Consider the following 17,242-nt stretch of genomic DNA (forward strand, 5'->3'; position numbering starts at 1 on the left):
ATATATATATATATATATATATATATATATCTACAGGGGGCTGCAAAAGTAGGTATACAGTTAGGAATATACCAGTATCTCTTTACTGTATACCTACTTTTGCAGCCCCCTATATATTTATATATACATACATGCATACGTAACAAACAGAAAATTAATGCATTTATCCCTTCAGAACTTTTCAGTGAACCTCTCCCTCCAACCAATGACATCACGTGCTAGAACCTGCCAATCATGACTTAAGGAGCACTGAAACAGTCGTCATGTTCAGAGGATTCATGTCATTTCCTTTTTACAGGTACAGTCTGCTTTTTCATGCTAAGAATGATCAAACACAGTGGCAGTGCCAAAATAAACCTTGTGGCCCAGACATGCACAGTTTTAAACTAAAGACAATAATTTGCAAGTGCAGGATACTCACCATACAATCGACTGGGTATGCGCTTGAAAAGCATGATGAGTTCGGCTTTATAGCAGACTTCTACCTTGAAACGTTCAGGTGAAAGAGGGACACAACAACCCTGGACACCTGATCCCCGTGGTACTCCAGCTCTTGTACACTGGCTTCCCTTGCAAGTCATACTTTGTAACAATGTCGAAGAAAACTGAGGCTGTAACACATCAGCATTGCTCACAGGTGAGCTCTTTATGCTCTCAGAAGCCACAGACAATGAAGTAGGTGTGGAAGAGGAGGATTTAGAGTAGAAGCTGGAACTTGGCAATGAGCCACAACTTTCAAAGGTGTTTCCTGGCGTTTTGGGCAAGACGAGCACTGAGGCAGGTTGAAAAACAGACAAGACACTTTGAGGATTGACTTCCGTACTTTCACATAAAAATCTGTTCTCTTTTTGATCATGTTGGACTGAAGTACTACAGTGAGCTTCGTTGGTAACACAATTAGTATTATATGAGGTCCCAGTCAATCCTGTCGAGAGGCACTGCACCTGCTTTCCAGTTTGGAAATAGTCATTGCTGCCACCAGTGGACACATTACTAGCAGGCTGGAATGGAGTGTGTCCATTTTGAGCACCCAAGGCTAGCCTTTCCGCTCGTTTAGCAAGGGCCCGTTGCCTGTTCGCCTCAATCCGACGTTGCTGCTCAACACTCAGTCCACTCATGGTAATGCAATAGCACGTAGCACCTTCAAAGAGCCAGAAACAAGCATTTGGAAAATGGCAATGTGTGTGACGTTGAGAGGATAACCTCCTCAGTCTCCTTCAGAACATCTCCTTTTCTTTCCAGCCAGAAAAAAAACTAGAAGTCCAGCATCTGCAATACAATATAGACCAACAATGAGCTTTATTCAAAAAAAACAAAAAAATGTGGTTAAAGAATCTGCACGAGAACGACATTTAGAGGAGAACCATTGTGGAAATATACACCTTTCTACACCAACACTGCTGCAATCCAATTTTGACAACCATCTGTTAAGAACCAAACATTTAATTGTTCTCTCATGACTGCTTTTCAAAAGCTCTCACCACAAACATTCAAGAAAAGAAGAGGGGGGGCAGGGGGAGGGATGGGAGGATGAAAAGTAAATGTGTATTTTGTAGCACCACCTTATGGTGGGAGAGGGTATTACAAGTCCCCACCATTTACAGGACAGTATTCCTGTCCCCACATTTTCCAGCATAGTGAGGTGTTTTGAATTATGCAGTGAGGGGTATTTTTAATTATACGTTTGAAGGATAACAACATAATCCCTCTGACAGCTCCCCTTGGGAGCAGATGCTTCTCGTTTAGATAATTATAGAAAGATGTGCACAATCCTCATCTCCACACCAGTAATAGGTTTTACATGAACATGCTGTGACACACACACACACACACACACACACACACACACACACACACTTATGGTGAGTATCGCCACGGATTATTTCTCATAGTAAAACCGCATAATCCGCAAAGAACAACCATCCTTCTGCCACCCAGATGAATGTTCCCGCTAATGCAAACCATTCAACGAGAAGACGCGTGATGTGATCGGCAGGTAAATCAAAAACATGTGGAGTATGTCAAGCACTCCCCCAATCTCCATTGGACATAATCCTACACCAAAGTGTCACCTCAAACCCAGATGCCTCGGCCCGGTGACTGTCAAACAGACAAAGACTTCTAGTCCACATCAGTTAAACATCAAACTGAGCTGCCGATCTGGATTCCAGGCTTATTCACCCTCATCAAGACTGCATACTGATAAATATCAAACCAATGATGACTACATTTGTCATTTAAACATCAGACACAGCTGACTTATGGTGAGCATCGCCGCATAATCCATGAAGAACAACCGCCTGTCTGCCACCCAGATGATTGTGCCCAATAATGCAAACTATTCAACCAGAATGCACATGATGTGATCAGCGGGTAAATCGAAAACATGTGGAGTGTGACGAGCAATCTCCCGATCTCCACTGGAGATTTGGGGAGTGCACGTCACACTCATGTTTTCGATATATATATTATATATATACAGTGGGACCCGCTTAATAGAATCACTTTGGGCCGGACAAATTTGATTCTAATAAGCGGGTGATTCTAATGTCCGAGTTCACCAGAGTTGTGGAGTATCAAGCGGATCAAATGTCGAGTACACATACGGAGACAAATACTCAGCATTTAGTTTTATTTATATGACACACTTGCTCAAAACAATGTAACTTACTACTGAAAATAAAACAATTACACGTACAGTACATATGCACTTTTCAAAGCAAAACAACATATGTTTGTCAATGAGCCTACTCTGTAATGAAAAAAATTGTCGATTGTTGCCTGCTTTAATGAGTCTGTGGCAATGGCGGTGACCTCCTTGTCAAGTTTGCGCAGGAAGGCCATGTCACTGAACCCATGTGATAGAAAACCAAGCCTGATCGTCTTAGCTGCAGACATCATTTCCTTGATGGTCGGGACAGAGATCTCCTCTTCCTCCTCTTCCTCCACTTTAGTGTCGGCGTCATAGTCTGCGTCAGTAGCAATTCCCATTTCGCGTTGGACTGCCGAAACGATGGTTTAGTCTGTGAAATCATCGTCTGTGGTTTGGAGAGTGGCGTCCATGTTGACGAAGTCCTGCCATTGGTCGGGATCCATTTGAAGAGGGTTGGCTAACTCGTCGTCGTCATTGCTCTCGACCCTTTCGCCTTCGCTTGCCGCTCCGATGAAAATTCCTCCTTTGCGCCAGCAGTTCACGATACCGGTAGTCTTCACATCATTCCATGCTGCGTCCGTGAACAGCATAGCGTCGAGGATCGTTATCGTTATCAAGTCACTCGCTGTCATTGATCCATCCTCGTTGTCAATCTCAGTGAGCACTTTTCGTAGCATGGCACGGCGGTAATGAGCTTTGAATGAACGGATAATTCCCTGATCTAACGGTTGAAGAACAGAGGTTGTGTTCGGCGGGAGAAATGCCACAGTAATGTTCGACAGTTGAAGTGATTGGGGATGCGCCGGACAGTTGTCGATGAGAAGCAACGCTTTCTGGTCATGACGCCGAAGCTCGCGATTCCACTCAGAGCCATTCAGTGAAGAGGAAACCTGTCATCCATGCGGAGGAATTGGCTCTGTAGCGAACTGGAATTGTTTTGAGGCCTTTGAAACACCGTGGATTCTTGCTTTTACCAATACCGAAAGGAGGATGCTTAGCACCAGTCATCGAGCAGCAAAAAAGCACCGTGATTCTTTCCTTTGGCTTTTTCCCACCGCAGTGCTGATCTCCCTTGAAGAGGAACGTTCCGTCAGCATTCCAGATCTCATCAGCCGTGAAGCCTTCTACGAGATCCGGAAACACGTGGTCCAGCCATTGTCGTTTCCCTCCTACGTCAGCCGCCGCTGCCTCTCCGTGAAGTTTCTTGTGGACGATTCCACGTCTTTTCTTGAACCGGTCAATCCAGCCGTTTGTCGCACTGAACTTCTTGTTGTTGAACTTTTCCGCGAACTGAGCCGCTTTCTCCCACATCAGAGGTCCAGAAAGCGGTGCTTCCTTTTCTCCAGAAGTTTGAATCCACCTGACCATTGCTGATTCGACATCGGGTGCGTTGCCGCTTCGCTTGCGTTTCTGAGAAGACGAATCCACTTGACCTTTCAGAATGGCCTCTCGATCTTTCAGAATCTTGCATAGGATCGGCTGGTTAATTTCCAACTTGTCTGCAGCTTCTCGTTGGCTCATTCTGGGCAAAGCGTCATAGTCCCTCAGGATTTGTGCTTTATCAATGTTTGAACGATCCGTCCGCTTTCGTTTTCTGTCCATCGTGGAAATGACGACACGCCTAGTGCTTAGACTGCAGCTGTCAGCCGTCTGCCTATCTGTACAATGACTACCGAAATCACTGCAGTGGCATAGCGTTATTTTTAGCGTGACGTCAGCCACCTGGTGGCAAAAGTTGGAACTGTGCGCCAGTAGGCGCTGAACTGTCGAAGTGGATGGCCAGCAGCTGATTCTATTAAGTGGGTTTTTGATTCTAATAAACGGGAAAAATTGTGTACGTTTAGATACAATGGAATCGGTCTCAACGATTTTGATTCTATAATACGGGTGATTCTATTAACCGGGTCCCACTGTATGTATATATATATATATATATATATATATATATATATATATATATATATATATGTATATATATATATATATATATATGTATATGTATATGTATATGTATATGTATATGTATATGTATATGTATATGTATATGTATATGTATATGTATATGTATATGTATATGTATATGTATATGTATATGTATATGTATATGTATATATGTATATGTATATATGTATATATATATATATATATATATATATATATATATATATATATAGTCACGGATTCGCGCCCGCCGGCGTGCTGACGGCCACGTAACTCGAATCGCGGCACGTCGCCCACCGGACGGACAATCCAGTCGTGACCCTCTCGGACTAACGCCGGGAACCAGTCACGGGTGGACCTTTCGGTCTCACCGCGATCGAGCCAATCGGCCCCCGCGTGGGATAGGGTTGCTCGCCACCGACCTACCTAAGTACCCACACGGAGGGTAGACCGGGCGATCGCACCTCGCCGTAGGTCGACTTCGGACACGGGCCACTTAAGCGACCCGTTCCGTACTATCGGGATAACCGAGCGGTGTTATTCGTCGGCCTCGACGGTTCGATTAATTATCGGGCGTCTTAGCCCAGGACCAACCCTTTACGTGAAGCAAGATGGGGATTCAATGAAAGAAATGACGAAGCGGGAAAACGGTTCAACATAAAGCACATTTATTCGCGATGAACGGAAAGCACACATATACAATTCCACCAAAAGCACATAGAAAAGGAAAAGAAACACAATGCAATTTTACGCAAAAAGCAAATGTAAAAGCGAAGACACAATGCAGAGCTATCCGACTACCGAGCACACGGCAACACTTATACAATTCGACTTCACAGACGGCGCCGACAACACATACCCAAAACCAAGAAAAAGAACACCCTCAAGGATGAGGCGGGCCTGGGGCCGAGACCGGGTCGGACCTACCCGTCTGATGATGAGGTGCGAAGTGGCGATGGTGCCCCAACTCCGCGGGCCTCGCGGACAGTGTCTGGTAGGGGGTGGGAAGGGGCCCCCTTTTGTCGCACTATCTCAGCGCGGGGGGAAACAGGAGGGGGTTGCTGATGCTCGGGGTAAGGAGGATTTTTACTCTGTCTCGGGTCCCGCGACGAGCGTCTCCACCTCGACCAGGTCGCGCCGTCGGCCTCCCGCCTTCAGCTCCCAGCACCGACGCGAGCACCCCCTCGTCCGTCTTCGCCGCCGCCACCTCTCCACAGCTCTGCCGACAACTCGTTCCAACGCGCAACTTCCGACGACCCTCTTGAACTCCGAACTCACTCTTTCCAACGCACACCACGACACTTTTCTGACGAACGCAGCCGCTTATATAAGCCCCGTGGCTTCGCCTTTGACCCCCTGCCTTCGACCTTTCACCTCGCTCCCCATTGGCCCGAGAAAAAGTGGGCGTGAATGCTTTTTGATCCATGAATTTGCATATAGCGACCGCCCTCCAACGCCCTGGAGGCGGGGCCAAATCGCCCCTCGCTCACCGATTGGACGGAACAAAAGTGGGCGTGAGTCGTTTTTGATCCGTTTTTCTGCGGAAAGTCCGCGATGCTTTTGAACACGCTGCTCGGTGCGCGCTCTACACGAGTCCAGCATCGGTGCCCACAAGTGGCGCGAGATGACGGTGATGCGATGGTGGCGAGTTGTGACGGTAAAGGTCGTGGCGGTTGTGGTGAAGCGGCGTTGTGGTTGGTGGTTGTTGTGGTGAAGCGGCGTTGTGGTTGGTGGTTGTTGTGGTGAAGCGGCGTTGTGGTTGGTGGTTGTTATAATGGCGGTTGGTCCAAAATAAAGATAGTAAAAGAAAAACGGCTATTCTGAAGAGTCGCAGCCCTCATGAATGACATTTATTCCCTCTAGACAACGGGTTTGGGCCTAACTACACATATACTTACCGAGATATCTCACCTAAGGGACCTGAATGGTGGTTTGCGAATTTGGTAACCACAACAATATATATATGTACATAGTAGACTAGGTGTAAGTCGGCAGCGTGTAACTCGTCACTTCGCCTCAGTCGGCAGCGTCAAAAAGTCCCGAATTTATCTCATGTTAAATCCCTTTGAATAAAGGGTCATCCCCACTGTAAGTCGTCATCTCTAAGTCATCACTTCGTCTAAGTCGTCAGATGTTGTCCATTCCCACGTAATGGAAACTCAAGTAAATTACCACTACTAACTCGTCACACGGAACTGCTGCCTCATGAGAAGCCCGATTTCATGGAATCGTGATGCTCGCTCATTGGTGTACACCGCCAGTGATAGCCTATTTATAACTGCGTACACACGTTGATCGCACTGCAGGCAGGACAATGGCGACTAAGCGTAAGCTTACAACTAAAACCTACCAAGAAAAATACGACATTATCCAGTTTTGCGAGGCAAATCTACTGATGAAGAAAACAGACATAGCTGAGAAATTGGACATCAAACGGCAGACATTGAACGATATCTTGAAGAATAAGGGCAAGCTATTTGGACAAGTGGAGAAGATCGTGAGGCCGGTGGGAAGTGTGAAATGCGTGAAATGTGTGTCCTTTGAAGATGTCTATGACGCGCTCATCATCTGGTTTCGGCAAATGTCGGCTCAGCCAAATATTCGGTTTCGGCCGATACTGTCTTTCGGTGGAGGATTGCCCAGCCAACATCATGGAATACAATGACCGGTTTGAATCCTTTCTCATGCACCAGATGCCCAAGAGTTTGAGGCAGTCAAACATAATGGATTACTTCGCGAAGAAGAAAAGGATCGATCAAGCTTAGTGTTGAAGTCCAATCATGGTTTTATATTGGCTTGTTTTGTACATTACCGCACTCACTTACACATAGGCATTGAGTGGTAATCATCACCACGATGACTGTGTGTCATGTAATTTGTCACCATACCATCACCGATGGTATACGAGTTGTCTTAGAGTTGTTCATTATCTTTACTTTTGATAAACTGATTCATGAATTCCATCTTTGCTTGATCACTTTCCAACTCACCCCCACCTATGCCCCGAGGATTGTGTTTTCCTTTTGGTACAATAGCCGGCTCACACATATGTGTCCAGGCCACGCGCGACTTCATCCTTCACCCCACAGTCATCATGAATGTTCGCATACGCGCAAGTCGTCACATTTCTAAGTCGTCACTTTTTTTCTCGGTCCCGATGGTGACGACTTACGCCTAGTCTACTGTGTGTGTGTGTATATATATATATATATATATATATATATATATATATATATATATATATATATATATATATATATATATATATATATATATATATATATATATATATATATATATATATATATACACACACACACACACACCTGCATGCATGCATGCATACATACATACATACATACATATACTGGTGTGGTATACTTACACAATGTAAGCAATAACGAACCATGCTTCCCCATTGTCTCAGGTTGCTCACCGACTGATAGCACAACAAAGTTCCACTTATTATCCCGCCCCCCGGAGGGAGGGAGGGAGCGGGATATTGTAATCGTCCGGTTTGTTACTGACGAAATCTCAAGATTTCGTAAGTATATTGATGACTTCCGTCGTGTGTATATGTGTGTATATGTATGTGTGTGTGTGTGTGTGTGTGTGTGTGTGTGTGTGTGTGTGTGTGTGTGTGTGTGTGTGTGTGTGTGTGTGTGTGTGTGTGTGTGTGTGTGTGTGTGTGTGTGTGTGTGTGTGTGTGTGTGTGTGTGTGTGTGTGTGTGTGTGTGTGTGTGTGTGTGTGTGTGTGTGTGTGTGTGTGTGTGTGTGTGTGTGTGTGTGTGTGTGTGTGTGTGTGTGTGTGTGTGTGTGTGTGTGTGTGTGTGTGTGTGTGTGTGTGTGTGTGTGTGTGTGTGTACGATAACGCGAGGACGGAAGAAGCTACCAATGTCAAATTACACCACGTGATTCAGGAGGGTGATGGCTAGCGCCGATAAGATTTTGGTCAAAATCTGTCAAAGCGAGGTCAAACATAATTCCCTAAATTCACGTGGAGAAATGGAGTATTTTTGCTTCGCTCGACGTTACGAGTTCGTTTTAACTTCGATTTTCATTTTGTCTTCGGTTTTTGCGATCGCTTAGGACGCTTAAAACTCGGTTGTCGAAATTCTGGTAAAATCGGATGTTTTGGAGACGTTTTAAGATTGTGTAAAAAATATTTCACTCACCGCGTCACGGGTTGTCACGTGGTGCAGCGCGCTCGAGCAGAGGCGGCGTTGAGTCACGTAAAGGTTTTCCGTGTGCGCGCTGACGGTGTTTAAAAGTCATTTTTTATCCCAATAAAGGTTATTGTCACATGCCTGACTCGCTAAGCCGTCAGATTATGTAATGATTGTTGGTGGATGGCTGAATATTATGGTTTTGTGACTGATAAAATATTATTAAATAATTGCATGGAGAAATGGAGATTTTTGCTTCGGTCGACGTTACGAGTTCGTTTTAACTCAGATCGCAATTCTGTTTTCACTTTTGGTAATGGCTAAGTGTGCTTAATACTCGGTTGTCGAAATTCTGGTAAAATCGGATGTTTTATGAGATTTATGTCGGGTGTCGTATCTGAGGTATTATGTACTGAAGATTATGCTAATGAGGGGGATTGTAACACGGCTTTACGTGCTAGTTAGGTCATCTCTATAATCTCAGTAGAGATGACCTAATAATAAGACTCGAAGTCTGTCCGCCCATATGTACGTCTGTCCGTCCACAATCAAACCGAGTGGAGACAAATAACCAATAGTGGAATGGATAGAGGTCGATGAGACATGCACAACGATATAACTTTCAAGGTCGTCCAAAGTCGAGGTCAACATCACGAGGCCCGTCAAAGTTGCAAAAATCGTCGATTTCAAATCGTTTCCCAAGAGATCAAATGTTATTAGTGATTCAGATACTATGGACTATTATCTATAACCACACAAGCCATTTTTTTGAAATTTGCTCTCGTTCTGATTTTATAGCCCTTCAAACTTCGTTCTGATTCCCCGTATGGGCCGTTCATATAGTACATACAAAAAAAAGTATCAAACTAAGAACCGGAACTCTGAGACAAATATTACATTTGAAGCTTTTGCCAGATTTAACTAAAACAATGGAACACAAGTTTATATGCACACTTACTTTCATTTATGACATTAACATTGTCTTGAATGTCAATTTGTACTTTTATTTTCATAAATGACATGCTGTGTTATTAAAAGAAAAAGGTAAATTACACCGCGAGGGACTGCATCATCATGGCTTACAAACATCGGTTCATAAGGAACTGCTGGCTTTGCAAGCGATTAGCGATGTATGAGGGGAGGTGGGTGGTTTAAAGCCCGCGTACGGCCTGCGTACAGAGGTGGGTGGTTTAAAGCCTGCGTACGGCCTGCGTACAGGGGTGGGTGGTTTAAAGCCCGTGTACGGCCTGCGTACAGGGGCGGGTGGGTGGTACGGCGGATGCATACATACTTTATGAAAGTGGTGTCGAACTACATGAAAGCGTTTCAGAAGATGAAGATGAGCCTGTAGTCATCGCGAGGGGGATATAATAAATATCCCCGTTCACAGGAACATTTTCGACGTGATGCTGAATCCGTGGACGTCAATAATTGTTCCATATTACTGTATTACCGGAGTTAATAATTACTGATGCATTTGAGATAAATCTACAGTTCGTTGTAATCTACAAGTATTGTGATGTGATACGAGACACATATGGGGGTGGGTGGGTGGTCACTCGCTTTCATACAGAGGGGGGTGGGTGGTTTTGAAACCCGGAAGTAGAGCGTACGTACTTTATGAACTGCCCCTATTCCAGTCTGGCACAGAGTTACTTACTTTCGACCTCTGGCAGAGATGACCGGCACTCCCGCTCGGGGGTATTTTTTTTAAGTCAATTTTAATCCTGTCTTCACTTTTGGTAACGGTTAAGTATGCTTAATACTCGGTTGTCGAAATTCTGGTAAAAATCGGATGTTTTACGAGAGGTTTGGTACAGAATCATCGTAGAAACTTCTGGTTTGCGTCGCTACCTTCTCTAGAGACAGCTTTTATTAGACAAGGTGAGGTCAAGTTGACGATTTCGTAAGTACCAGTCTATGACTGCTGGTCTGTCTGTCTGTCTGTCTGTCTGTCTGTCTGTCTGTCTGTCTGTCTGTCTGTCTGTCTGTCTGTCTGTCTGTCTGTCTGTCTGTCTGTCTGTCTGTCTGTCTGTCTGTCTGTCTGTCTGTCTGTCTGTCTGTCTGTCTGTCTGTCTGTCTGTCTGTCTGTCTGTCTGTCTGTCTGTCTGTCTGTCTGTCTGTCTGTCACTTTACGGCAAAACGGCTTTAGCAAACACTATCAAATTTAATCCACAGGTGGGCAATGAACCTTGGACGACCTCATTAACCTTGGATCCAATTAGATCAAAGGTCAAGGTCACGAAAAGATCAAAATCATTTTTCGTTCATAACTTCGTCAAAAATGATCCGATTTACTTCAAACTAAGCTTATAGTGAACCTTATTCTATTTGTCACTTTTTATCCTACCCATTCCTACAGTGAAAAATGCATATTTGTGAAGATCGGTAGGGTCCGAAGTTTTGGGGGTCATGGTCATCGGTCAAAATTACAAATTTTCCATTTAAACTAAAACATGGTTACGAAAATACAACTTTACGGGAAACGGCCGGCTCAAACACTGTCAAATTGTATCCACAGGTGGGTAATGAACCTCGGACGATCCCATTAACTTTTGGGTCCAATTAGGTCAAAGGTCAAGGTCAAAATCGTTTTTCGCTCATAACTTCGTCAAAAATGATCCGATTTATTTCAAACTAAGCTGATAGTGAAACTTATTCTATTTGTGACTTAAAATCCTAACAATCCTATCGTGAAAAATGCATATTTGTGAAGATTGGTAGGGTCCGAAGTTTTACGGTCATAAATTCGTCAAAAATGGATTTTTGACTTCAAACTAAGACTAAAATATTCCTTATAATCAACATTCAGGTTAAGGATGTATCAAATTTAAATTTGATCCCCAAAATAACTTTATGCCTTAAATGGGCGGGATTTGTTGTGCCTGGCACCACTTGTTTTCAGATGTTTTCATTGACGGACAATTTGACACTCACTCGTACAGATACATTTACGGACACTCACTCGTATTTACGAACTGATCATGGGTGGAGCAACTCGGGACTTGTTGGTTGGGGCGGAGCATGAATCTTTATTCCGCGAGATGTAAAGAGTCTGAGCATCTTGTGGTCTACACTCTACAGTATCCCGTGTACTGTAAAGTGCCGTTCTGTTCGTAGCTATTTTCTTTATGCACATTTTTGCATTCCCAGTGCTATGTATTTTGGCGTTTTCGTGACAACAGACCCTAATCATGGCTGACAAACTTTGCAGAGATATTCCCACTACAAAGAAATGCAGAATCTTGACATTGGACACAAAACTATCTGATAAAGGTGAAACTTCCTCCCAAATTGGTCATTCGTTAGACCTTATTTGTTCGACGGTCGGAACAAATATCAAGGACAAGACAATACTTTTACTGTAAATTATTTTAGTGTTTTATTAATTGTAGTTATTACAATACGAGGGAATTGAAGAGGTATTGTTTACTCTCATCTATGCAAATGGACAATATTTCAGCTTAACTAAGTGTTAAATTACATGTTAAATAGACTTTATTGGCTTGGTTGTAGAACCGAACCACCATTTATATAACACAGTCTATGGGAAATTGAGTTCCGACTTAAGAATGATTGTTCTCAATGCAACCCATTTGGAAGTCGAGCACTCCATGTATACATATTATGCATTTAAAAAAAGATTTGCATAGGCTCTGCCTGTTAGGCATGAGCTTAGCAGAGCTACAGCCCCCTACATCTCCATCGGATTGAATTGCAGCCAATACTGGGAAGAGAATCCTACGGACATGTAAGGGGCTGTTACTCTGCTAAGCTCAGGCCTAATAGGCAGAACCGATGCAACCATTTAGCCAGAAGGGCCTTTTTAAAACTTTAATTGTTCCTGGCTACCCCCAGAACTTTTTTGTGTACCACAGACAGGTTAATGTGTGGCAGGCATTTCTTATTGGTCAGAATGCATGCTGCAATAGTTGCTTCCAGGTACCCACTAATAGACCATTGGATGTAGTTCCAAAATCTGTCTGGAAAGTGAGATATGTGCTCTTCACATTAGTATTCAAAATTCTCACAAATTAATCTTTTGGACATTCCAACGATTTGGTCGTTTCCCCTTGAAATTGTGGCATTCTTGAGATCAAATTTGCCTCAAAGATTTGGTTGGGGAAACATGATTGGGGCGAAATGGGTTTTAGACCATGGGCTGAGTTAAGTTTTTGTGTTTGTACGTGATCTGCACCTTGGGTTGGGAATACAAACATTCCAACTATACCAAAAATATTATTGTGGACGAAAAAGTAAATGTTCCCTCTTGAATAAGTGGTGTTTTTGTGTAAATTTGGAGGAAAAATGCACTGCCGCTCTAAAGTTTTAAAAAAAGATGTGACAGAACCCCTTTTGGACCAATTGGAGATGCTTTGTTATGCGAGCTCTTACCCCTACAATCAGCACTCTCGTTTGACAGAGCTCACTCAATGACCTACATGAGGTGCACAAAATAAATGCTTCAAAGATGCTGACTTGCAGGATAGTCTCTGAGCCTCAAGTTTTTGCTACAGGGACAATTAATGGGCTCATCAATGATAATCATGACAACAGAAGCATTAGAGCCCACAGACTCATGTATGAGGCACTGCAGCAACTGCAAGTTGACAGTTTCTTGTTGTCTTTTCCCCAGGAGAAAGAAGAGCAGACTTGGAACCTTATTTCAGGCCTGTATTATACTTTCTCCAAATCAGAACGGCATGAACTGGCTACTTTCAAAACGTAGCCATCTCGTATGATAACTTCATATCTTCGAGAAGCAGCAACAAGACCTTCAACTTCTGGAGCTCCTATATTAAGATGGTGGAAGTTCTACTTCTATTCCAGAGAGCTACAAGAGAAGACAATTGGGATCTTCATCTTTCCAGTGTTAAGAGAAATACTGTCTTGGGTGTTCACCTATGACCATCAATAATTAAGCAAGATTAAGAATTAAACCTGCCTATTGGCTTGAGATGGTGGAACTACCAAATAGCTACCCAGAAGAACATCAGCATCCCATAAAAGGGGATGTTGTGCAATGCAGTGTAAATGATTTTGCACAAGTTGCATGTGACCTTATAATAAAGCAGACAACAAGGAGGAATTCAAAGACAAAAGGTGGCATGATTGGGTTCACAAACAAAAAAGGGGCATTGAACGGGTGGATATAGCTCGACCATGTCAAAGCTGCCATCACTCGTCAGTGTGAGGATATGGGAGAGAAAGGGGCAAACAACGAGCAAACATTCAAACATTCAACAAGGAAGGGGAAAACATGATTGACATGATGCATCCACAGTTAAAGAAATTGTCTGCAGCATGGTGAATCCAATTGATTATGAGCAAGACATGCTTGTTCAAATTTCTTCAGGGGTGGCCATTTCATGTGAGGTTGTGTCAGATTAGGAAATGACTTGAACCATCGGTGAAAATGCTTTGTCAGTTTGTTAGTGGTGGTCGTATGGCAGCTTAGCTGCCAGGGTAGCTATCATTTCTTGAAGCACGACTGTCGCTGATGCAGTGCCCCTCTACCAGTACACACACTGGAACTGGTGCTCATTTTGCCGACCTCGGAAGGCTAACAGGCTGAGTCAACCCCCTGGTGTATTAATTCAGCAGCCGACAGGGCTTGAACTCAAGACCCTAGGATCCCAAGCCACCGCCCTAAACACTGAGCCAACACCAGGCTCAGTTTGTTAGTGATACGCTGCAAATAGGAGAAGTTGACCTTTTTCCAAGATGAAGAAGTTCAAGTTGAAGAGGATCACCAACATATGCAAAACTGTAAAAACTTCAGTTTGGGTGAGAGAGATTGACCTCAAGATGGACAGAAATCTACTGGCTCGGTTAGCTGTCATTGGAAAGGTTTGAAAGATCAATCTTCAAGTAATGATGCCATTTTGCTTGGCCTCTGACATTTTCAACCCAACAAGGCTGTCTTGTTAAGAGGAACAAAGCCAATCTCCTTCATGCTGTAGAATCACTTTGTGAAAGTCCCATCACAAAAATATTACAGAGAAGCGTCTTCATCAAGGAAGACATGACCATGATCCAGCAGCTTGATCCAAAGAGGCTTCAAGAAGCTGAAACTTTTGGCAAACTGGCTGACTTCATCATTCATCATCTTGTGTCTTTGGCACGTGCCATTTCTGAAACAATAATTCATTTGTCACAGACAAATAAATACCCAAATGTATCAATCAAAAATGCAGAGCGAACAAAGAGGACAGAAAGTGGTTCACAATGCATTTGAGTGGAAAGCCAAGCTATTCCTCAACAGTGGAAGACGTTTCTGGCGTGTGGTGCCAACAAGGAAGAACTAGTTACCTTCACATTCTGTGAAAGGTTATGTTTTGGTCGCTGTGTATATGTGTGTTTGTTTGTTATATTATTCGCATAACTCAGAAAGTATTAAACCGAATTGCATGAAATTTGGTGGGATGATTCGTGAGTATCCAAGGACGATTTGATTAGATTTTGGGAGCGATCAGGTCAAAGGTCAAGGTCATGAAAAGGTCAAAAACACTTTTGAGCATAACTTCCTTCATAATACAGCTATCAACATGCAACCACCACCATATTGTTCCATGACGAGATACCTTTCAGATATGTAGTGTCGGATTTGATGTAACGTCATCGGAAGTGCGTCTAAATGACGTCACAAGATGACGTAAATTTTCAATTTTCGATCTCAGTTTTGATCATACCGTTTTGTAGGACTTACCTTAAGGACGTCACACACCAAATTTGACTTCGATCGGACTGATATTTTACATTCAAATATCTATATAATTTATAAAGCAAAGTCTCCCAAATCCAGGCATTAGGATCAGTGCCAAAATATCTGTTTATTGATGTACAGGTTTTGCCAATTAACTCTGTAGTCAAGGTCACACTCAAGGTCAAAATATACTTGTAGGCATAGCTTCAGATATAATAGAGCTATTGACATGAAACCAACGTTAAAACGTTCAGTGAACTACGAGCTTTCAGAATGGTAGTCCCCGATTGGACATGACGTCCCCGGAAGTACGTCAAAAGATGAAGTCATTTTTCACCTTTTTAATTTTTCAGTGTTTATCATTCCATTTTGTTGGACTGCCTTCAAGGAGGTTACACACCAAATTTGACGTCAATCGGACTGACTGTTGTGACGTCATGGACGTTTTAAAATGACGTTTTTCAAATGTGCCCGGAAAAAAAAGTTGCGGCGGCGAAGGTATGCGCTCTACCGAGTGCCCGTTCTAGTTGAGTATTTGTTTGAGGCTTGGAAGTTGTACAAGGGAGAGGAGCTGCATGAGGTGAAAGTCTTTCCTGCCCATGGGTCAAAATGTCATGCATTTACCTGCAGTGACATTCCAGAAAATAAAGTCAAAGTGGAGAAGGTCACAGAGTTAGAGTGTAATAATAAGAGAGCAGATACTCAAATGCATTTGTATGCAGCCTATGCAGAAAGTTCATGTGTTGTTGTCGAGAGTCCTGACATGTTTTCATGATAGTGTCAGGTCAGGTATGGGAGCATGTGCCTGAGCAGCGCACTGCTGCGTCCACTTTCCGTCAGTATTTCAGGGCCCTCCATCTGGCCATCCCCAAGGCAGATACCTGGCCCATCCCAATCTCCTTGAGATGCTGATCAACCTGTTGCAACCAAGAGGCATGTGGTCAGCCCAATGGCCTCCTCCACTCACGAGACTCCCTCGCTGAGAGAATCTGGCGAACAAGATCAGCGACAGGAAAACGAGCCACATGTCCATACAGCTGCTGCTGATGCTCATGGACTATGCAGGTAACATATCTCATTTGAGTCTCTCTCAGCAACCGCTCATTGGACACAAAGTCCAACCAGCGATAGCCAAGGATTCTCCGAAGAGAGCTGGTACCAAGGGAATTAAGTCTGTCTCAGATCCATGGTCAGAGTCCAAGTCTCACATCGATAGAGCAAGACTAGAAGCACCAAGGACCTGAAGACACGGACTTTCATCCTCCCGCACAGGTACCAGCAGCGCCACACCCCATGATCCAGTGAATCCAAGACTCCCCAGGCCCGACCCAGACGTCTGTTGACCTCTGGCTCACAGCCAGCAGAGACATGATTATCACCGCCAAGGGAAGTAAATCTCTCCAGGACCTCAACATCCTCACCACAAACAGGTACAGACAAGATAGCAGCATGCCAAAAGTCATTGAAAGCTTGGATCGTAGTTTTGACCAAGGAAACCCATAATCCCAGCAGCTCAGACTCCTCATTCAGCATCTCGAGGGCCCTCAAATGGATATCTAGAGTCTCCGCAAAGATGACTGCATCATCTGAGAAATCAAGGTCAGAGATCTTGACATTCCCAAACGATGCACCCACCGCAGCTTGATCTCTCCGACATCCTTCCCAAAAACCAGGCAACACAAGTGTTGAAAAGTGTGGGGGCCAGTACACACCCCTGACAAACTCCAGTAATAACTAGAAATAAATTGGAGATGGTATCACCACATCTCACAGCAC

General features: G+C 43.8%; 1 protein-coding gene across 5 annotated transcripts in view; it reads right to left on the reverse strand.

Annotated features, from left to right (window-relative positions):
* Positions 1 to 17,242, reverse strand: part of SMARCAL1 (SNF2 related chromatin remodeling annealing helicase 1) — an 87,958-nt gene that overhangs the window by 56,166 nt on the left and 14,550 nt on the right. For all 5 annotated transcript variants that reach the window (XM_085866720.1, XM_085866697.1, XM_085866705.1 and 2 more), the window contains one exon: positions 422 to 1,269. In XM_085866720.1, coding sequence (XP_085722846.1) covers positions 422 to 1,118 — 697 coding nt within the window. In that variant the 5' untranslated portion in view covers positions 1,119 to 1,269. The remainder of the gene's footprint in view (positions 1 to 421; positions 1,270 to 17,242) is intronic.

The sequence above is a fragment of the Eptatretus burgeri genome, chromosome 2 (assembly GCF_056783735.1).
Source record: "Eptatretus burgeri isolate ZD-2024b chromosome 2, Ebu_testis_v1, whole genome shotgun sequence".
Classification (NCBI taxonomy): Eukaryota; Metazoa; Chordata; class Myxini; order Myxiniformes; family Myxinidae; genus Eptatretus; species Eptatretus burgeri.